This window comes from Antedon mediterranea, chromosome 7 (assembly GCF_964355755.1).
Source record: "Antedon mediterranea chromosome 7, ecAntMedi1.1, whole genome shotgun sequence".
In the NCBI taxonomy this organism is placed as follows: Eukaryota; Metazoa; Echinodermata; class Crinoidea; order Comatulida; family Antedonidae; genus Antedon; species Antedon mediterranea.
The window spans coordinates 19933984-19957046 of NC_092676.1; the positions used below are offsets into that span (position 1 = coordinate 19933984).

At 33.1% G+C, this 23063-nt stretch overlaps 2 protein-coding genes across 3 annotated transcripts in view; one reads left to right on the forward strand and one right to left on the reverse strand.

Moving 5' to 3' along the window:
* Nucleotides 1-2478: 2478 nt before the first annotated feature.
* LOC140054404 (transcription initiation factor TFIID subunit 11-like) lies at nucleotides 2479-5056 on the forward strand. Its single transcript, XM_072099382.1, has 4 exons — nucleotides 2479-2950; nucleotides 3605-3692; nucleotides 3852-3948; nucleotides 4233-5056. Exons 1-4 carry the CDS (start codon nucleotides 2601-2603, stop codon nucleotides 4361-4363), a joined length of 666 nt encoding a protein of 221 aa, XP_071955483.1. The 5' UTR covers nucleotides 2479-2600; the 3' UTR covers nucleotides 4364-5056.
* Nucleotides 5057-11097: 6041 nt separating this feature from the next.
* LOC140055281 (tyrosine-protein phosphatase non-receptor type 5-like) overlaps nucleotides 11098-23063 on the reverse strand; it is a 56657-nt gene continuing 44691 nt past the window's right edge. For both annotated transcript variants that reach the window (XM_072100578.1, XM_072100579.1), the window contains 9 exons: nucleotides 18868-19052; nucleotides 18423-18518; nucleotides 15694-15793; nucleotides 15134-15289; nucleotides 14859-14996; nucleotides 14306-14419; nucleotides 12612-12772; nucleotides 11912-12025; nucleotides 11098-11278 (listed from right to left, as the gene is read on the reverse strand). In XM_072100578.1, the coding sequence (XP_071956679.1) occupies nucleotides 11188-11278; nucleotides 11912-12025; nucleotides 12612-12772; nucleotides 14306-14419; nucleotides 14859-14996; nucleotides 15134-15289; nucleotides 15694-15793; nucleotides 18423-18518; nucleotides 18868-19052 (1155 nt within the window). In that variant the 3' untranslated portion in view covers nucleotides 11098-11187. The remainder of the gene's footprint in view (nucleotides 11279-11911; nucleotides 12026-12611; nucleotides 12773-14305; nucleotides 14420-14858; nucleotides 14997-15133; nucleotides 15290-15693; nucleotides 15794-18422; nucleotides 18519-18867; nucleotides 19053-23063) is intronic.

A 23063-nucleotide genomic window follows, 5' to 3' on the forward strand; every position in this document is an offset into this window, starting at 1 on the left:
TAGTAACCAGTTTTATCGGAAAATAAAAAGGTCGAAATTTTGCTATTTTTCGAAAAAATCCCTGTACTATAGTACAGAGAATTTTTCGAAAAATGGCCATTTTCGACCCTTTTATTTTATGATATAAATAGTTACTATAGCATAATAAACATGCGTAGAATCGAATATTAGGTTCTGCGCATGTCAATTATGCTATAGTAACCAGTTTTATCTATTTTTTGACATAAATGGTTACTATAGCAAAATAAACATGCGCAGAGTCGAATATTGGGTTCTGCGCATGTTAATTATGCTATAGTAACCAGTTTTATCGGAAAATAAAAAGGTCGAAATTTTGATATTTTTCGAAAAAATACCTGTACTATAGTACAGGGAAATTTTCGAAAAATTGCCATTTTTCGACCCTTTTATTTTATGATATAAATAGTTACTATAGCATAATAAACATGCGTAGAGTCGAATATTAGGTTCTGCGCATGTCAATTATGCTATAGTAACCAGTTTTATCGGAAAATAAAAAGGTCGAAATTTTTCTACTTTTCGAAAAATCACCGTACTATAATAGTACTGGGAATTTTTCAAGAAATGGCCATTTTTCGACCCTTTTATTTTATGACATAAATAGTTACTATAGCATAATAAACATGCGTAGAGTCGAATATTAGGTTCTGCGCATGTCAATTGCTGTAGTAACCAGTTTTATCTATTTTTTGACATAAATGGTTACTATAGCAAAATAAACATGCGCAGAGTCGAATATTGGGTTCTGCGCATGTTAATTATGCTATAGTAACCAGTTTTATCGGAAAATAAAAAGGTTGAAATTTTGATATTTTTCGAAAAAATACCTGTGCTATAGTAGAGGGAAATTTTCAAAAAATTGCCATTTTTCGACACTTTCATTTTATGAAATAGTTACTATAGCATAATAAACATGCGCAGAGTCGAATATTAGGTTCTGCGCATGTCAATTATGCTATAGTAACCAGTTTTATCTATTTTTTGACATAAATGGTTACTATAGCAAAATGAACATGCGCAGAGTCGAATATTGGGTTCTCCGCATGTTAATTATGCTATAGTAACCAGTTTTATCGGAAAATAAAAAGGTCGAAATTTTGCTATTTTTCGAAAAAATCCTTGTACTATAGTACAGGGAATTTTTCAAGAAATGGCCATTTTTCGACCCTTTTATTTTATGACATAAATAGTTACTATAACATAATAAACATGCGTAGAGTCGAATATTAGGTTCTGCGCATGTCAATTGCTGTAGTAACCAGTTTTATCTATTTTTTGACATAAATGGTTACTATAGCAAAATAAACATGTGCAGAGTCGAATATTGGGTTCTGCGCTTGTTAATTATACTATAGTTACCAGTTTTATTGCAAAATAAAAGGGTCGAAATTTTGATATTTTTCGAAAAAATCCCTGTAATATATAGTACAGAGAAATCTTCCAAAAATTGCCATTTTTTCGACCCTTTTATTTTATGATATAAATAGTTACTATAGCATAATAAACATGCGCAGAGTCGAATATTAGGTTCTGCGCATGTCAATAATGCTATAGTAACCAGTTTCATCTATTTTTTGACATAAATGGTTACTATAGCAAAATGAACATGCGCAGAGTCGAATATTGGGTTCTGCGCATGTTAATTATGCTATAGTAACCAGTTTTATCGGAAAATAAAAAGGTTGAAATTTTGCTATTTTTCGAAAAAATACCTGTACTATAGTACAGGGAAATTTTCGAAAATGGCAATTTTTCGACCCTTTTATTTTATGATATAAATAGTTACTATAGCATAATAAACATGCGTAGATTCGAATATTAGGTTCTGCGCATGTCAATTATGCTATAGTAAACATATATCATATGGCAATATTTTCGCATAATAATTAAATTGTAAAAAGTGGCTAAAAAATCCCTGTATTATGATGATTATAGTACAAGGAAGTTTTCGAAAACCGACCAAATTTCAACCCTTTTTCGACATAACTAGTTACTATGGCTCTATAAGATGATGTACACACAATATATGCGCATATATGGGGAAATTTTCGAAAAATGGCAACATTTTGAACCTTTTATTTTTTGACATAACTAGTTCTTATAGGCCTAGCTCTTAAATGATGATAACACAACACATGTGCTATAGTATAACAATATTGCTATATTCGCGCTTGCCAAAGTAAGAAGTTTGGCCAAAATTGCCCTAATGGCTGCCCATATATATAGGAATATTCTATTAGTAGGAAGGTAGACTTGTTTCTCACGATCCATGATTACCCCTTCCTCCCCCAGCCCTTCTGGAATCTTATTATATGATATTGCAGAAACATCTGAAATGAATAGAAGAGTTATAACAAAATTTAAAAAATCAATGCTGCAGCAGTTAAACTAGATCCGTATTTGAAACAAATTAAATTTTAAAATGAAGTGAAAATAATTACCTAATTTGAAATGGAATCATCGGTTTAAATTAACAACAAAAAAACAAAGCTGGAGAAAGAGAGGCAGAAAATTGAAAGTTACAGTAACCAGTTATTAGGCTAATTATTGCATAGAGCATAGACCTAAAAGAATAAGAAATGGAGGAATCAAAAAGTGAAAAAGGTGTCAAAAGGAAACATGACTCAATTTCGTTGTTGGACGAACAGAAACTACTCAGCGGTAGTCACAACAGTAGGCCTACGTTAACCAAGAAAGGCAGTCCCAAAACGAAAGATCAAGCCTTAAAATCCCACGAAGGACCGGGAGTATTCAGCTCTTCCAGTAAAGACCTAGTAGGCCTAGGTGATTTAGAGGAAGGAGGCGAAGATACGGATCGTAGCCGAGAACCCTTAGCTAAAATTGGGCGATTTGGAAGTGTTACTGATGAAGAACATCATTTGCAAAAAAGTAAAGAAGATTTGGCACAAGAAGAAAGAGAGAAAATGCAGTAAATAAATATTCAATATTATACTAGGCCTAGGCCCTAGCTAGGCCTATTGTGTTGTCATTTTATGTAGGCCTATTTATTAACGCCGGTACCGTTGCCATCTTTTTTAGCCATAACGATTTATTAATTTATAGTAAAGTAATAGTATAGCCTATGACTACAGTATGTCTATTAAATAGGCTAAAAAAAAAATACTACAGTACTGGCATGGTTTGTAATCTATTTCTAGTTAGCAACCCTAACTTTTCTTTATATCATATTGTTATTTATTAACGTACTGTATGTACACAAAATAGTACTGTAAGCTACTCTACTACTACTAGGCCTAGTCTAGCCGGAACCTAATACTATACTGTACAATATTTTATTTTGGAATATAGTAGATGTCACTTTATAATTATATTCACTCACCATTAATTGCCTTTACTCACCATTGCCTTCTAGGAGGCTTAGCAGAGCCTCGGTGGGATGTGTTCTTTGGGTCTGGCCCAACATGTTCTAAAGACTAAGCCAAACGAACATGATAAATATTTTGATTTGGTGGCACATCATGAATTATAGCATTCCATACACTCAGCGACCAAACAGCAGCTTATATCTACACTGTAACTGTACAAAATGATAATGCTAAATATATTTCAACTTTTCTTTTAGGGTTCTAGTTGAAGCCTTTTCTGAGGAGCAGCTAAATCGGTATGAGATGTTTAGGAGAGCAGCTTTTCCTAGGGCAGCTGTTAAAAGGGTATACTGAATTCAAATTTAATTATGAATAGACCAGACATTTTGACATGAACATAGGCAGTTATTTGTACAATTACAAATGTATTGATGCTGTAATTCTAATAGATGGTGGTCTATACTTATAGGCTCATTGTTATATTAATTTTGTTTTTCTTTTCAGATTATGCAATCAATAACAGGTGGCACAGTGTCCCAAAATGTTGTCATTGCAATGGCTGGTATTGCAAAAGTGTACGTTGGAGAAATTGTTGAGCAAGGTTAGTAGTCACTTGTATTAAAATTAAATAAATTAAAGTGCTGTGTGGAGATACTAAAGCCAAATTATAATCATGTCTTGGGACCATTCTACAGTTACAATAAGATCAGTGCTTCTATGAATGGATGTTCTGTTGAGCGTAGGAACGCAAGTTGATCATACCCAGTTACCGTTTTGATTTTATGATTAATCGGGAAATCACCTCACAGTACCTGGAAGAAGAATCTGGTGCTTTTGTACAATACTACAAAATTAACACTAAGAATTGTGCTTTGTTTCTTTCAGGCTTAGATGCTGTAGGTGAGTGTGGCGATGTTGGCCCTCTCCAACCTAAACATATACGAGAAGCTGTGCGTCGTCTGAAGGCTCAGGACAACTTTCCAACAACAAAATACAAGAATAGTATGTTTAGGTAGTATAGGGATAGCCAAGACATAAAGCACAATGATGGTTTTGGTAGACTTCATACAGCCAGGGGCCTGTAGCTGTATTCACCAATCACACTTAAGCAAGACATTTCCCTTAACTCAATAAATAATATAATTGGGTATGAAATTATAGTCCCACAGGCCTGGATGCATGAAATTGTATACAAGTATGGTGAAATTATGCTCAGATTGTATTAAAATTGTCCAAATGTTCAGTCTATATTAAGAGGTGGGATACTCAAGGAGTCATTTACAGTATTATTTTATATAATTTCCTCCCGAACCCTATATACACAATTTGGGTTAGATAGGGTATGTGGAACAAGTAGAGGTTTAGGCCTGCATATAAGATCTAAAAAAAAATTCATATAAATTACTGTACTATGATTATGATTTTTTAAAGAACATTTTGTGTTTTTATACTCAAGGATGTATATATTATGTACATACATGTTTAATTAAATAAATTGTAACAGTAATAAGATAATTTCTATATCTTTAATTTCTGCTATCCGTGTCTTCTACCACCCAGTGATATTGTATACTGGTAGTAAATTTTTAAATATTCTGTTTGCACAAGACATCCTACCATAAGACCACTGGGCAGTGTATGGAGCAAATCCGATTCCATAGCAAAATCCTTGGCATGTTACAGTGGAATAACACTACTGTAACATAGCAAAATCCTTATAACACTACTGTAACATAGCAAAATCCTTGTCATGTTACAGTGGAATAACACTACTGTAACATAGCAAAATCCTTGGCATGTTACAGTGGAATAACACTACTGTAACATAGCAAAATCCTTGGCATGTTACAGTGGAATAACACTACTGTAACATAGCAAAATCCTTGTCATGTTACAGTGGAATAACACTACTGTAACATAGCAAAATCCTTGGCATGTTACAGTGGAATAACACTACTGTAACATAGCAAAATCCTTGGCATGTTACAGTGGAATAACACTACTGTAACATAGCAAAATCTTTGTCATGTTACAGTGGAATAACACTACTGTAACATAGCAAAATCCTTGGCATGTTACAGTGGAATAACACTACTGTAACATAGCAAAATCTTTGTCATGTTACAGTGGAATAACACTACTGTAACATAGCAAAATCCTTGGCATGTTACAGTGGAATAACACTACTGTAACATAGCAAAATCCTTGGCATGTTACAGTGAAATAACACTACTGTAACATAGCAAAATCCTTGTCATGTTACAGTGGAATAACACTACAGTAACATAGCAAAATCCTTGGCATGTTACAGTGGAATAACACTACTAGTAACATAGCAAAATCCTTGGCATGTTACAGTGGAATAACACTACTGTAATTGAATTCGATAATGTAATGTAATGAGACATTAATATAGCGCTATTTCATGAAGATCAACAACATTCTTCTTCCCTAAGGGTCACATCGTGTCATTGGCAGCCAACTACGGGACCATTACGTCTGTCCACGACAGTGTGTGTGTATGAACTAGTACACCGGGGTAACCCGCTACTCGTCTCGAAAGATGTACTAGGTTCTTTAAAGTGCACACGAGCAAGTTGTGTACACTGGACCTACGGTTTATAGTCCTTATCCGAGAAGACTTGTTTTACCACCAGAACCATGGAACGAGTGAGCCTCGAACCCTTGCGGATGTTATGGCTATGGAGTACGGTTCCACTGTCTAAACTGCTCGGCCACTCACTCGCTCTAGTTGTTTAGTACTGTAATTAAGTAAAGAAAATACACTACTGGAACGATAGTCATGGTAAATTGATCTCATAAACCACTTCAAAAAGGTGCTAATTGGCATGCCATACATAGCTACAATTAAAACACGGTTTAACTACGTACATAGCTTTTAATATAATCTACTCACAACTCTATACATTATTTGGGTATACTGTATTAAGACAACAAAAACTCATAAGGGTTGCCTTGCATATCTCAAACATTCAGTTATTAAAGATATATCTGATCATTTACATTAACATCAGAACCAATATATCTTCAAAAGACATGCAGCACATTGGACTTCAATAAACATGAAAACCAAACTAATTAATTATTCATATTGAAATCATATGCAAATTAAACATTTGCATGTTTCTTTCTCCAATCTGACCACAATGGTAAACTATAGGACAGTATGCAAATGAAAATATTTGCATGTATTTTCTTGAATTGAATAAAATTATTTTAAAAACCTAAATAATAGATTATTCATGAATGCTTTATTTGTTTTAATGAATAAACAATGAATTATTAATTATTCTGTACATTTCAGGTTTGCTCGGTCTATTTTAATCTGTGTATATATTCCTATTTCAATCAATATTATCTTAATTAAAAAGAATCTGAATTTAGAATTCATCTGACCAAAAAAAAAACACTGTCAATGTTAGAAAGAAGGATGTTCCAACAACCCCATGCACACAACAAATTGACATGACCTTGAGTTCATGAAATAAATGCAGATAATAATGTTGATATTACTGGACACAATAGCGTACACCACTACATTGTGTGCCAACACTGAAAATATGATATTGAAATTGCACAAAAAAAATATTATGACATAATATTATTAAGTGATAAAACAGCACCAACTTAATATGGAGCTTTAAAATTAAAATGATTTCCTAATACCATTTTTATTCATCCCCAACTTTAAAATTGTAGCAATCAAGTTTTCAGAGTTCAGGTTTGAAACAAAAATGTGTGAATATAAAAATAAAGTATTTGAACAACATAAAATGTTCATCTTTTACAGAAAATACAGATTATTCATACAATGGTTTAATTGTATGCAAATAAATAAGTCTACTAAACAACAATTTGGCATTATATACTGTAATGTTGGATATTTCCAAATCTGAGAATGTGCTTTTAAAAAAAAATTTCTGTTGTAATGATGCATGAGTATAAGATGCATGGGTATCCGATGCACGGGTATCCGATGCACGGGTATCCGATGCACGGGTATAAGATGCACGGGTATCCGATGCACGGGTAACCGATGCACGGGTCACCGATGCACGGGTATCCGATGCACGGGTAACCGATGCACGGGTGTCCGATGCACGGGTATCCGATGCACGGGTATCCGATGCACGGGTATCCGATGAACGGGTATCCGATGCACGGGTATCCGATGCACGGGTATCCGATGAACGGGTATCCGATGCACGGGTATCCGATGCACGGGTATCCGATGCACAGGTATCCGATGCATGGGTATCTGATATGCTAATATCCGATATGCTTGTACTAATTACACATTTAAAACAATGCATGCAAACATTTTTAGGTAACTCATGAAAATCAGATAAAACTATAATATACAGTAGCAGATGCAGCATATACTATTGTACAGTAACACTCCAGCTTCTCAACTACCTTATTCTATTATTTAAAATAATTCATTTAAATTCTTTTAAAAATTATTCCTAAGCATAATTATTGTCACTCTAACATCTGCAAAGAAGTTTGTAGATGAAAGAACAAGATGAATACTTGTGAACATTTTATACAATTTATCTAGATATTCTAGGCAGAATGAAAATACTCTGCATAAACTAAATTTTTTATTTCTACATGCATAACTTTTTTTAAAGACATACAGTATTTATTTTTACATTTGGTCCAACAACAGAAATAGTAATGTTAATGCATCAGGGTGGAAATGAGTGTACAATTTCAAGTACCATACTTACAAGGAGTTAAACCCACCTGTCGGTACAGCCCACTCCCTGGAGTAAAAAATGCATCATTCCCCCAGGGGTGTAAAAGGGGTAACAGAGGGTTATAGAGTACAGCCATAAGTACAGTAGTAGATCAACTATGAAAATGAAAGACTGTTATTAACATCTATACTTTTTATATGTATAGTCACTGATGTCAAATCGAAAATATTTACATTGAATTTACAGTTTTCCTAACAAATATTCATTTTAAATATATGTATTTTTATTTAAAATCAATTATAGTTACAATTTTTTAGAATCTTTTTCGATTTGTACTGTTAATTTAAATAAATATAATTATGTTTCATTCATGCAAATAATAAATCTTTAAATTTAGTTGTTAATTACTATGTACAGGCGATGCGTTACCACACTCTTGAGGCAAAACAAGCATATTTGTTAACTAGGTAACAGAGGGAGGGACTGAATCTTTTTCTTCCATCCATTGTCATTATCACAAAACAAACATATTTGTTAACTATGTAACAGAGGGAAGGAGTGAATCCTGCTCTTCCATCAACTGTCATTACCGCCTTAATTTCTAAATTGTTTATAACTAAAGTAGGGATACAGTAAATCCTGCTCTTTCAATAGTTATATCCTTTACATGCATACATTATTCACAAATTAAATAGAAATATTAAATTATCTTTGTAAGGTGTTTGGTGTTGTATTATTTTCTTTAATGAACTTAATAAGGTCTAAATGTTGATACCAATTATGTATGAATTTAAGATAAAATGTTGTAAATTAACATCTTTATTGATTTATTATAGCGAGGAGCTTGTTTGACTAGATTGTGTTTACTACACGTATGTACACATTTAAAGTCAGCAATCGACTCGCCTGGGAAAATGTCTAATTAAAGTCAGCCAGTGGCCTACATTCAGTCAGTTTTCACATGCAATTGTTATGTATAGTAGAATGAATATCAAAAACAGACCATGCTTATGTGCCTGTAAATATATACTTAGTTTGACCTACAGAAAGCCTGTATGGCACCCCATTTCAATAAAGTAGAACACCTTCAATCCAGGGGAGTTCCATTTTAGGGGGGGGGGGCATTCCTGTGAAACCAATAATCCATAGTGAAACAAATAAAAGGGGAAATACAGTATGTCTTTTAAGACTATGGCCAATACAATCCATGTTCAGGAACACCCTCTATTAAGGGGACAATTTGTTGGGTCCCAAAGATGTCTCCTTAATTATTTATGGTGGTTAAACTACAATTAAAGATCAACATAAATAACACAGTATCATTGAATTATTATGATCACTATTGCACAATTTACTAATTATAATCGGAATGTAGAAATCATAAATATTTGTAACTAAATAAGGTTTACTCTTCTGTAGAAGAGATAGAGGAATTTAAACCAATTATTGTACTCCATGGATATATTAAAATCTTGAACAGCAAATTATTTCATACTTTGGATCTGTATGGGTATGTCTCGGTCAACCAATATGATAGGAATTTATATCATGTTTGATTAGGATAGCAAAGAAAAATGTCTTATTAGCTATGAAATCAAGCAATTACATAGGAGTAATTCAGACTCTTGGATGTAGATGCCATTAGAGGATTTTTTGCTATTACTACTTAAAAAAAAAACCCAAAAGAATTGCATTGTTTTAGAATACATTAACATGATATTAATATGGAAGATAATAATATACAAATAAGAAATAGTAATAATTCAGAAATAGAGGTAGAAAGAAAAAGGTCAAAGGTGAATAAGAAAAATGCCCAGGTCATTCTGTGAGGTACATCCAGTTGAACTCAACTTCTGAATACTTCTGTAGATGGAAGCTGGTTTAGCATGTTTTTAATTTTCATGATCCATATGGATTTTGGTCTTCCTCTTGGCCATCTTACTTTTCTATTTAACTTTTGCAGAAGCCTCTTCATGGTTTCCTCCTCTTAAGCTCTGTCTACACTAGCAAACTAGTTTGACACGAAAAGTGATGTGCTCAAATATAATAATGATATGCCCTATTATGGTTGATAATGTAGACAGGTCGAGCTTTAGAGGTTCTTCTGTACATATTTTTAACTGTGATTTATTCTTGTATCCTTTTTCAAGCATCTGTACAGTGCCTTGTATGATCAACATCATTTGTAGATAATTCAATATGACAACGTTTGCTTTCACCTTTCAACCTTTGCTGATGTACGATCCATTATTAGTTGTGCTTTCAGCTTTTTAATTCTCGTTGAGCATATAACTGACAAAAAAACATAGCAGTTCAAAATCACCGATCCATTAAAACATTGCAGAACCTTCCGAGAGAAAGTTATTTTTAGTTTCTATATTCCAATCAGAATATTAATATAAACAGAAAACTATGTTGTTCTATCGCTATAAATATCTGAATTAACTGAAAAATAAATAATACGAGTTGATGGATTAATGACTAAATCCTGTATTAAGACTGTTGATTAAGACAGATTAACCCAACTTGTCCATTCCACAAAATCATTGTGTTCGATCCATTTTCCAATGAATGTATTGGTTGATGTGGTCACATCTGAAACTATGTTTGGATGCTTACATCATGTACAAAGCTAGATGATATAGTAAATCCAGTTAGCTTAATATTTCATCATTAGTGGATATGCAACACTTCAGTTTAAAGCCAACGAAATCAGATCAATAGTCCATAGTGATTGAAATCTATTTTTGTTTTCACTAAAAACATTATTTTAAAATTCTGATAAAGACTTGATAACTACTTGATCGCAAATCTTCAAAATCAAATAATATATGTTTAGTCACAAATACTTTTCTTGTTAAAACTGAGGTAAAGATGTGAATAGTGTTTTAAATATATTTCCTGATTTTGGGAGTTTTTTTTATTGTAGAATCAATCAATATTTAATCGATTGATCAATCAATATTAATCAATCCATGTTCCAATCAATCAATCAATCAATATTTAATTGATCAATCAGTCCATGTTTAAATAAATCAATCAATATTTAATCGATCAATCAATCGATCGATGTTCCAATAAATCAATCAATGTATCAATTTCAATCAATTTTCCAATCATTCTGCTAGTGCTGGCAAGCTTTTCTCGTACAAACATAGTGCTTGGTGGACAAATTCATACTGCTCGTTGGTTTGTATCATGCCGCCCCTAAAAACAAGAAACAAGTCCATCCATTGTTATTAATTTAAAAAAATAGTATTTTATCATCTAATCAAACTAAAACAATAGGCCTAATATAAAATATTTATTTATATCTATTTTCAAAATTGGTAAATTGTTTCTTTTTTAGACAAAGAATAAAAAGAAAAGTCTGACTTACTAACGTGGGGATATTTTGTAGAATAATTTGGGTGAAATTAAATGTATTTAAAAGAATTTTGCTTTATTTTGATATTGCGTTTAAGCTCTGTCTACACTATCAAACTAGTTTGACAAAATAAAGTATGATGTCTCCAAATATGGTAGTGATATGCCCAAATATGGTAGTGATATGCCCAAATATATGGTAGTGATATGCCCAAATATGGTAGTGATATGCCCAAATATATGGTAGTGATATGCCCAAATATGGTAGTGATATGTCACAATGACATTGAATTTAATGTATTTCATTGATTTTCATTGGTTGTTAGTCATATAGTTTTAGTAATCTATTTTACATCAACATAGCCTTGTAGTACAGCACCGATGGTTTTAATAATAAGCAATCGCGTTTAGAAAAAGAAAGTTATATTGCTATATAATTATTGTTTATTGTTGTCTATTGTCATGGTAACTCACCTATCTTGTCTCATTTGACAGACAATGCCTAGTACATCCACCATCTGTTCTTCTTGTAATTGTTTCATGCCTATACTGATGGCAATGTAACATCCTGTTCTACCAAGACCAGCACTACATCAAATATATTTATATTTCAATTTAAATAAAAATAAATGCAAACTTTAAATGTTTTCAATCCATGTATCCTCATAATCTTAGGGGGTGTGGTGCAGTATTGGATGTCGGATTACTGATCGCGAGATCTTGGATTCAAATCCAACTCTCGCTGCATTGCTTGTATCCTTAGGCCCCAAGACACTTTACTTACATTTTCCACTCTTCACCCAGGTGTATAAAATGGGTACCGGATCAAGAAACAACTTTGTGCTGATTACTAGCTGCATTATGTTTAGAAAGTGTTTGATCCAAAAAATGACAGGAGTAATAATATGCAGCGCATTGAGAGCTTGCTTATATGCGCTATATAAGAATGAACTATTACTTCAGGGTGTAATGTTGATTTCTTTTTAGTATAATATGCTATAAATGTAAAAAATTCCCTCAAGATTAACTGGAAACTGAGGGTAATCTGATAAAAACAGTGTTTAAAATAGTGGTATTGCCATATATACACATTTTCCATTTAGATAAAAATGAAACAAACATTCTGTAAGAAAATATACACCACATACCATACTAACAAAAACAAATAACCCACCTGCAGTGAACTATGATTGGTCCCTTTGGTAGAGCTGGGTCGTTACGACTCAACTCAACTTCACGTATCATCTCTAGTAATGTTATTGGATTATCTGGTGCTTTGTTGTCTGGCCAATGTGTATACCAGTAATGCATTAGTGTCCGCACTTCATTCATAAACTAAACAACAACAAAAAAACACAAAAAATTGATGGCGTCTGCGGGGTATTTTATCTAAACACATGTACAAACACTAGTATTTTTTTATTCTATAACTAATCAACATGATGTAAAGGCCAGGGGAAATAAATAATATGGTTCTCGTCAGTACTTCTAAATATTTTGGTGCATGCAAAATAACGTTGACAGGTTATAAGTGCAGCCTAGCTAGTCCATGGCAGAAATATATATTTCTTCTATAACTAGTCCCAGACTCTATCTACACTTCTTATACATATACAAAATAGAATGTTTCCAGATATTTATTTTTCACTGACAATCTTGGTATTTTTTCTTGAACAGGTGAGCTTTTTTATGCAGGCTGATGAGAACCACATATCCTATTTTACATGGCCTAAAATATGCCTTTAGAAAGACCACTCGTAATTGAAGAAAAACACCTCATTTTTACATTGACTGCATTCCTGCTCAATTTTTGCTCCAAAATAACGGTTTAAATCAGTGGGTCCAATAGTCCTGGTGGTTAATTCAAACGTTACTGCGGTGTATTTGACTCAAGGTCAGCAGCTGTCAATCAAATAACCGTTTATTTGTGTTGCTGCTAAAAGTTGCACAGAAATAACCGGTTAAACACTGAATTTAATGGGTCTTTTTAACCGTTATTTTTGCGCTGCCATTTAACTGGTTACTAAAAAATTGTCCTGTTTCTGTTTGCAAGAAATTTGGGTTAATTTATTCTCACTGTTTTTAACTGGTTATTTTTATGCAGAAGAAACAGGACCTATGGCTTGTGTAAATCAAATTCATCTATGTGTATACACGATTGCAAGTTTGAGCATCAGCTGAAATGTGGAAATTTACCTTGTCATCTTTACCGTCTCACATTATCTATATGTTATATTTTATTGGATGCAATATTAATATCTCTATATTGTGTGGGTGTTAATATTCTTACTCTTCTCTACAAACTCCTTTCCTTATTCTCATCAAATGAATCAAATATTCTTTAGTAAAGTAAGTTTTTTCAAGTTACGTTTAGATACTAAAAGCATATGTGTATGAGAGACGTAGTAGACGTGATATGACAGCAATGCGTGGGTAGTGTATGTATGTTTAACGATGAACGACTGAAATAATGACATCATTAAAGGTCACCATTACTTATAATAATGACATCACTAAAGGTCACCATTACATATGACATCACTAAAGGTCATTATCATTATATAACACCAGTACAAATTGGCTCAACATACTTTTAACTATGCCTACTTAGAGCAAAATTTATAGAAATCATGTCAACTAATTCTTTAAATCTTTTCTGTCCTATTTCTATTTTTATCTTCATACTTTTAGGCAGACGATTTTCAAACATGAACATCCAAAAAATAAAAGAATAAATTCAAATCTCCAGTTCCTATCCGGTACATCTATATTTCATGACCTCTTTTAAATTGAGCATTTATTTTCATTTAATTTATTCAACATTTAAAGACAACTTCACAAACAGCCACCCAATAGAACATAACTCACCTTCAGATGAAAAATTCTTAGAATATAATCATTTTTCCGAACAGTATCTTGTACAGTGACTTCAATACCCTCATAAACACCTCTCTTTTGAGGCCAATACATCTCACATTTACTCTGTAAACAAATATATAAGAAATTACAGTAGACCTTTAGGATCTAAACAAAGTGTCCACTTAATAGAGGCCTTAGAATTATAACATTATTGCTCTATGTTCTTGTTACCAATAGAGGTGTCTTGAATGAGAGGTTCTATTTGGTATGTAAATTCAAGAATAAACAACTTTGTTTCATTGTTATTTGGTAAAATGCATAAAAATAGCATGATAAAATAGAGAATAGGTTAAAACTTCTTGATCGATCTTGAATGTTATTTTTTCCTATCTATCTTTTAGGAATTGATATGCAGTTCACACAATCTAATAATTTAGAGTAATTTAATAGTATTCCTAGGACAATACTGTGATACATTAAGTCGACAATGGAGACGTGATACGACACGCAATTCGATGAATTGCCTTCAAGGCATCTCATCTATTCATAGTAATCAATTTACCCTTTCTCGTTCCTTGAGTTTGGTTACCATGACAACAGTTGGCGCAGTAGTATGCCAGACAAGTCTCCAGAAGTCATCAACGGTGTGAGTCATCGCGCCTTGTGTCGCAATGAATTCATTGTCTTCTGCTTCAAAACCCTGAATAAATTTAATGAATCAAAATTGTTGCATTAAAATATGAAATTTTAAGCCTATCCGTAGACATACTATACAAGACACTTCTTTTAAAGCACATTAAACAAACATAAAAATGGTATCGAGAGCAAATGACTTACCCTGACAAAGTTTGCATTAATGTAGTCAGATAGAGGGTCACCTGGAATGGGGGGTAGAGAGACCATCGTCTCTGGGTTTGGCAATATTGTCCTATATCGATTTTTAGCTGCCGATCCTGGCACTTCTATACTTTCTGGATGATTCATTGGTATATTCTAATTTAGAAAAAAAAAAGAGTTTTAAACTACAAAGTCCTTTATACCTTTGTGGAAAATGTGCAGATTTTGTATTGTTTCGTGGGACCCTTTAATACTGTAAGGTGGTGTATATACAGGTTGTATAATTTAAGTACAGTATAAAGCTCTGTCTACACTATCAAACTAGTTTGACAAAAAAAGTGTGATGTGCCCAAATATGGTAGTGATATACCCAAATATGGTAGTGATATGACATCATCATGTCTATATATGGGCACATCACAATTTTTTTGTCAAATAAAGTTTGATAGTATAGACAGCGTGAATGGTTATGCGCTGGAATATTGGTTCATTTCTTGTATGTCTAGTGAGAGAAGCTTATGCGTCATTAGAACACCAACACCTGACTGTTTAATACTTACCCAGAATTCTTCATGCAATGCTCTTATATTTTTCAAAGATTGCCTAAGTTGTTTTCGATTCATCCTATTGCCTGCTGATTGTAAATACTCTGCACCAGCACTGAAATATGCATCAAATGCAATGTTGTATTGATGAAAACATATTATGTTTATATAAAAATGTTAGGTGCAACATTCATAATTTTACAAACTGGTTTATGAATTGATCATTCACAGTGTATCACAGTATTCCATTTGTATTGTGAATACCATAACCATGTCAGCATCATGGTTGTCTACAGTATGGTAATCTACAGTATGGTTGTCTACAGTATGGTTATCTACAGTATGGTTATCTACAGTATGGTTATCTACAGTATGGTTGTCTGCGTCGGTGTGGTTGTCTACGTCGGTGTGGTTGTCTACGTCGGTGTGGTTGTCTACGTCGGTGTGGTTGTCTACGTCGGTGTGGGTGTCTACGTCGGTGTGGTTGTCTACGTCGGTGTGGTTGTCTACGTCGGTGTGGTTGTCTACGTCGATGTGGTTGTCTACGTCGGTGTGGTTGTCTGGGTCGGTGTGGTTGTCTGGGTCGGTGTGGTTGTCTGGGTCGGTGTGGTTGTCTGGGTCGGTGTGGTTGTCTGGGTCGGTGTGGTTGTCTACGTCGGTGTGGTTGTCTACGTCGGTGTGGTTGTCTACGTCGGTGTGGTTGTCTACGTCGGTGTGGTTGTCTACGTCGGTGTGGTTGTCTACGTCGGTGTGGTTGTCTACGTCGGTGTGGTTGTCTACGTCGGTGTGGTTGTCTACGTCGGTGTGGTTGTCTACGTCGGTGTGGTTGTCTACGTCGGTGTGGTTGTCTACGTCGGTGTGGTTGTCTACGTCGGTGTGGTTGTCTACGTCGGTGTGGTTGTCTACGTCGGTGTGGTTGTCTACGTCGGTGTGGTTGTCTACGTCGGTATGTTTGTCTACGTCGGTATGTTTGTCTACGTCGGTATGTTTGTCTACTTTGTTCGGTATGGTTGTTTATCTATGAAGCTCATGAATTCTTTTTAATATCTTACAATAAATGCATGATAAAAAACATTTTAACGTGATAATGCATGATAAAAAACATTTTAACGTGATAATTCATTTTAAAACACAGAGTTTTTAAAGGCCTGATAGAAATAAACATATGACAGTTGTAATGATGTCTATTATTATTCATAAATTTCAGATAATATGGTTATTATTACAGTACAATTAGCCACTAGAGAAATGCAACAACATTACCATCAACACCATAAAAGTACACATCACATTTACATCACAAAATCAATACACAGGAAAATATAAGACAGGTCTTAATATGAATATCTTTTTGAAATTAAACCACTAAATAAAAATTGCAATATAAATGCAAATAAATCATAAAAGTAGACTAAAATAAAACCTTGACATTTTTTTCTTATGAAATTATTACAGACAAAAAAAACCCCACAGTATTCCATGTTTAGTTGATGAAGGAAGTGGAAGAGTGATATGGTTTGATATATAAAAGGTTTCAAAATGTTGTCAACATGTTTGTAATGTCTTTAGAATAGGTTATGTCATCCATTGCTGTATGCAAGCATTTTCCATTTACGCTTCTCTGAAGGATATGGATCAGTTTAAAGTTCTTAGGCTCTGTCTACACTATCAAACTAGTTTGACAAAAATAATGTGATGTGTCCAAATATGGTAGTGATATGTCTAAATATGGTAGTGGTATGACAACATGTCCATATATGGGCACATCACATTTTTTTTGTCACAAAGTTTGATAATGTAGACAGAGCTTGAGATATCTCTTGATGTCATCTCTCATTTTGTATTCATCAGCCGTCTTCTACCAGTTCTTGGTTGCCATGAATCTTTTTGTTCATATATTGTTAATTATTCCTTCTGTGTCCTACCCATCTCTAAAAGGTCTGTAAATTTTCCCTAATATTGTATTTTGTCTTTTAGTGCGAGTATAGCGTTCGTCTTTCCATTGCTCGTTTGTGACACTATTTAATGAGATACAAGCAACAGGTGTACTTCATTTCCTTCTGAATGTTTTGTAAACAATTTCATTAACAATTTGAATGGGTAAGCAGTACTACTAATATTACAGGGTGGTGTAACGCCTGGGGCGGATTGCTATAAGCGGTCTATAACCGGTCTTAGCGCTTAGCCGGCTATAATTCGTGACGTAGCAAGTAGTCTTACATTATAGACCATTGCTATACCGCGGTCTAACCTGCAAACGGTCTTTAAAATTAAAGCCTACTCGAAGGAGTCTTAAAACAGTCTTAAACCTCTCTTTTTGTTGCTTTTACGTATTATTTATTGTCAAAGACAACCAATAGAACGAGTTTTAAGTGTTAAATCAAATAATAACGGTGATTTTATTCTTATATAGCCTTAGAATAGATTTTCTTGCGTAGAAATGTACGTACTGTTATGATTGTGAATTGAACAAGCGTGACGAACATTACCTTATTTGGTATTCTACGCGCAAAGTACGCCCTCAATTTGTTACTTTACGCGGTCTTATCTAAGACTGTTTTATAGCAATGGTCTAACAGGGGTGGCTTTAGTAAGACCGTCTATCAGATAAAGCCGGCTTTAATCGGGGAGTTAAGACCATTAGTTAAGACTGTTTTATAGCAATCCCCTGGAATATATATCCTGTTCTTAGTGTACGTACCACATTATAGTTGTAAAATGTTATATAATTTTAATATACAAACCTTTCTCTTGGTGGAGTCACAGCAAATGTTCGGGTTCCAGATGGAACGACAACATCTATTGTTAACGATGTTGTTGATGAAGTGTCTGACCGTCTTCTAAAAGAAAGAAAATAATCAATCTTTTTGGCAATTCCTTCTAAATTTCTATCTAAATTTTGTTTCTCTTATTTTTTTTTAATAGATTAAAAAGGGCAACAAAAAGGCAACAACATTTTGTATGTAACAGAAGCTCATTAAGACTATTTTATTTTGTTCTATTTATATATAGATACTGCACACTACACTATCAAACTAGTTTGAAAAAAAGTGTGATGTGCCCAAATATGGTAGTGATATATGACATCATTGTGTTCATGGGCAAATCACATTTTTTTTTGTCACATAAAGTTTGATAATATAGACAGACCTTTAGAAAAACATGATTAATAGGAATATATAGTCTTACCTTTCTTGTAATTTTTTTATTTTTATAGGGTCACTTTTGGCAACTGCATCGTATGTATAAGCTTGTTGAGGGGGTTGAACCGGAGCACCACTGTGGGTGTGTGGTTTAATTTGGGGCATACATATCCTCTGCTCTTCATCTTTAGGGTGTTTGGCACGCCAGAATTTGCATAAGCAATACACCAACTAGAAAAATTAAAACGCCAACAATTATGGTTATTTCAAACATTGATGAATAAATAAAATTTATAGATTTAATCCACTATCTAGAAGTTGAATTTGCAAATCAAATGATGTTGATTTTGAAACCGTATCCAAAGGCAAGATCATTAAATGCCTCATACATCAATATCAGCCTCTTGTTTCTGTATCACAACAGTGTAATTGTATAGTAAAATTGCGAAGGAAATTTACTCTCAATGTATACATAATATTTTAATTAATTTAAATCAACGAATTCTTAGAATAGGTTGTCTAATTTAGTTGTTTTGTGTGGGTTTTTTTTTGTGGTGGGCTTTTTGATAATACATTTAATAAAGATAAGTAATAAACAGTGCAATGTTCGCAAGATAATAAATAGTAAAGTTACTAACATCTTGATGCGGTAGGCTATCGTACTTTTATCTATTTGTCACCTAGTTCTTTCTATTTGCGACGACCGACGACCAAACTATGTCACAATAATTATACGGCTTTTCCATGTTGAAACACCGTTTCTCGTCAGATCACCAAAGTTAAGCAATGTTAGGCTTGGATGGGAGACCATCTGGGAATATCAGGTGCTGTATATGGAGCTGGGGTCCCGTTAGGCATTTGAAATCAGCATTGCTGACTCTTATGGCAGCCCCTGCATCTAGTATTTGCCTCAGATGTATTGGCCCATGCCTTTCCTCTGGTAAAGGTGGGCACTGGACGAGAGAAGCCCTTGATCAATGTTAGGACCAATCAAGGTGCTTTAAACTGGTTTTGTTTGTATCAAACCTGTTTGTGGTGGTAATTATCGCTGTTGGTTTCGATTGAATAAAATAATATAAAAAAATTAAATTGTGGGCATGCGTGAATATTGAGACACATGTCCTCGCTCTTCACCTCGATACAGGTTTGATGGTTTCTAGGTCCAGACGACAGCAGACAACACATCGATTGACCTGAACTAGGTTGTTTGTCGGCCGTCGTAAATTACAAGATCCTAACTTTGTTCTAATAAATCTAAAATTGAATATTCAATGGAAAATGTGTAATTTTTAAAAATAATATTTAAAAAAGTTATATCAAAACAACAATAGTTTCCGAGAACCAAGGTATATGTTGAGCTAACAAATTGTTACATTTAACAGTAATGCAAAAGGTCTGGCTAATTGATAAATGGTTATATAATAGTTAGTTACAATAACAATATGATTTATATAACTAAACACAATTATTATAATATCTATCAAAATCAAGCAATTATTAAAATTTAAGAGTTACGGAATATTAAGCAAATCTATTACGAACCGGATTTTCATAATTAACCTTTTAATATTTTATATAAATTGCCATCTGTAGGTGTTTTAGTGTAGTGCTTAAGGCAGATTTGTGTATCATTTATAAACACCATCATAGACAGGTTGTCTACTTACTATATCAACTAAAGGAATAATAATATATCAAGTTAGATAGAGAAAGTAATTATTCTGATGATTTTCTGAACCTTGGAAAAAATGTCACTCTTCTCAGAAGAGGATTCTGATAAACTACTGAACCAGTGAAGAAATTTCACTCTTCGCAGAAGAGGATTCTGATGAATAACTGAACTATAAATATATTAGTGAAGAAATATCACTTTATTCTGAACAGGATTCAGATATTATCTGAATCTAGGAAGAAATTTCACTCATCTCAGAATACCATTCTGATGATATCTGAACCTAGGAAGAAATTTCACTCATCTTAGTACAGGATTCTGATGAATCACTGAACTATAAATATATTAGTGAAGAAATCTCACTTTATTCTGAACAGGATTCAGATATTATCTGAACCTAGAAAGAAATTTCACTCATCTCAGAATAGCATTCTGATGATATCTGAACCTAGGAAGAAATTTCACTCATCTTAGTACAGGATTCTGATGAATCACTGAACCAGTAAAGACATCTCACTTAATACTCAGAAGAGAATTCTAATGAATAATTGAACCAGTTAAAAGAAATCTCACATTTACTCAGGACATAATTCTGATGATGAATAACTGAACCAGTAAAGAAATCTCACTTTACTCAGGAGAGAATTTTAATGAATAACGGAACCAGTAAAGAAATCTCACTTTACTCAGGAGAAAATTCTGATGAATAACTGAACCAGTGAAGAAATCTCACTCATCTCAGAATAGAATTCTGATGAATCACTGAACCAGTAAAAAAATCTCACTTTACTCAGGACAGAATTCTGATAAATAACTGAACCAATAAAGAAATTTCACATTTACTCAGAACAGAATTCTGATGAATAACTGAACCAGTAAAGAAATTTCACATTTACTCAGAACAGAATTCTGATGAATCATTAAACCAATGAAGAGATCTTACTCTTTTCAGGGCAGGATTCTGATAAATCATTGAACCAAAATTTTAGACTGTTTCTTCCATACAATAAATTCTGTGTGTTTTTATTATTCTCTTTTGTTTTAAATGTATCCCCTATGACACTATCCGTTCCTCATTAGTCCAATTTTATCAGATGCATTTCTTTTAATAAAAAATGTGTGTCACTGAATGCAAAAATTGTGACAAAATAATTTGTCATGTATGGCAATTTACAATTGTCATGATACTAATGAAACTACACGCCTATAAAAAAACATTGCATAACCTACATTTTTGTAAACCTTAATTATTCAAAGATACATATATTTAGAATGCTTGTTGACCTATTAACCTAAAATCATATAACACTATTTATGCAGCGTTTAATATGATAAAGTGGTTTTATAATGGCAATAATCACAAGCCAAGTGGTCAATATAAGTTCTGTACACTCGGCGGCACAACTGTATCAGAAACTGTGCAGGGAAATTGTTGACCCTTTAAATTCAAATGAACATTTATTTTCTTCTTTTAACATAATATAGTAAACATTAATAAGTAAAAAATTAAGAATACATTTTAACTGACTGTGAAAGTAAAGAGCAATCAATTTTTAAAAGAAGGCAGATGCCCGAGAAGATAAAAATCTTGAATTGGTCCAGCTTGAACAAACAATGAGCAGTATAATTAAATGGTCCAAAGAAACAAAAATACAGGACAAATAAGACACATCTTTCATCAAAGTAATAGGGGTGTCCTCTTAATATGGGTTGGTCCAAGTGTCACATTCATTTCACAGGTAAGCAGAGGGGGAGGGGGGGGGGGGTTTCTGCTGTATAGCCAAGGTGTAAATTATATGCCTTATTAATCAATAAATATTTTAAAATGCAAATTTCTAGGCATACTGTAGGCCATTTACTGATATTAAAGTAGGTTTAGTAACTACATTTCATAATTTAAATTACATTTTAATCGAAAAGTCAACGTTCATTATTATATATGCTACATATAAGTGACAAGAAAAAATACTTTTAAATAAATAAATAATTCTAAATGCTAGTTCATGTATAAGATTATAGGATGCTTTAAATGTATTGCATTGAGGTCAAAGGTGAAGAACTATCTAAAAATGAAACATAATTTAAATGAACGAGTTTCATTAACCAAAAAAATGATAATGTATTAGAAAGCCTTAGTGATATTATGCGTTAAATTCAAATTGAAATTGTAAATCTCTGCATAATGTACAACATCAAATTTCATTAATAACATAATCTTAAAATCCATTAATGTGCAACATAATGTATATTTTCATGGAAAAATTATCAATATTTCATTCGCTTATAAAGAGCAGACAAAATGTCACGACAATAATTAACATGAAACAAAAACTGGTACTGTACAACTCGATTAAATATACAGTATGACTTACTACAATAGAACCCCTATTAAGGGACACCTTTGGGACCTAACAATGTGTCCCCTTATAATAGGGATATCTCTCGAATATGAAAAAAAAAATATATATTAACCTGTGTCGATTTAATTAGAAAATGTCCCTTTAATAGAAGTGTCTCAACTTGAAATTTACTTACTACAGTAGAATCCCTATATCCAACAAAGTGTTCCC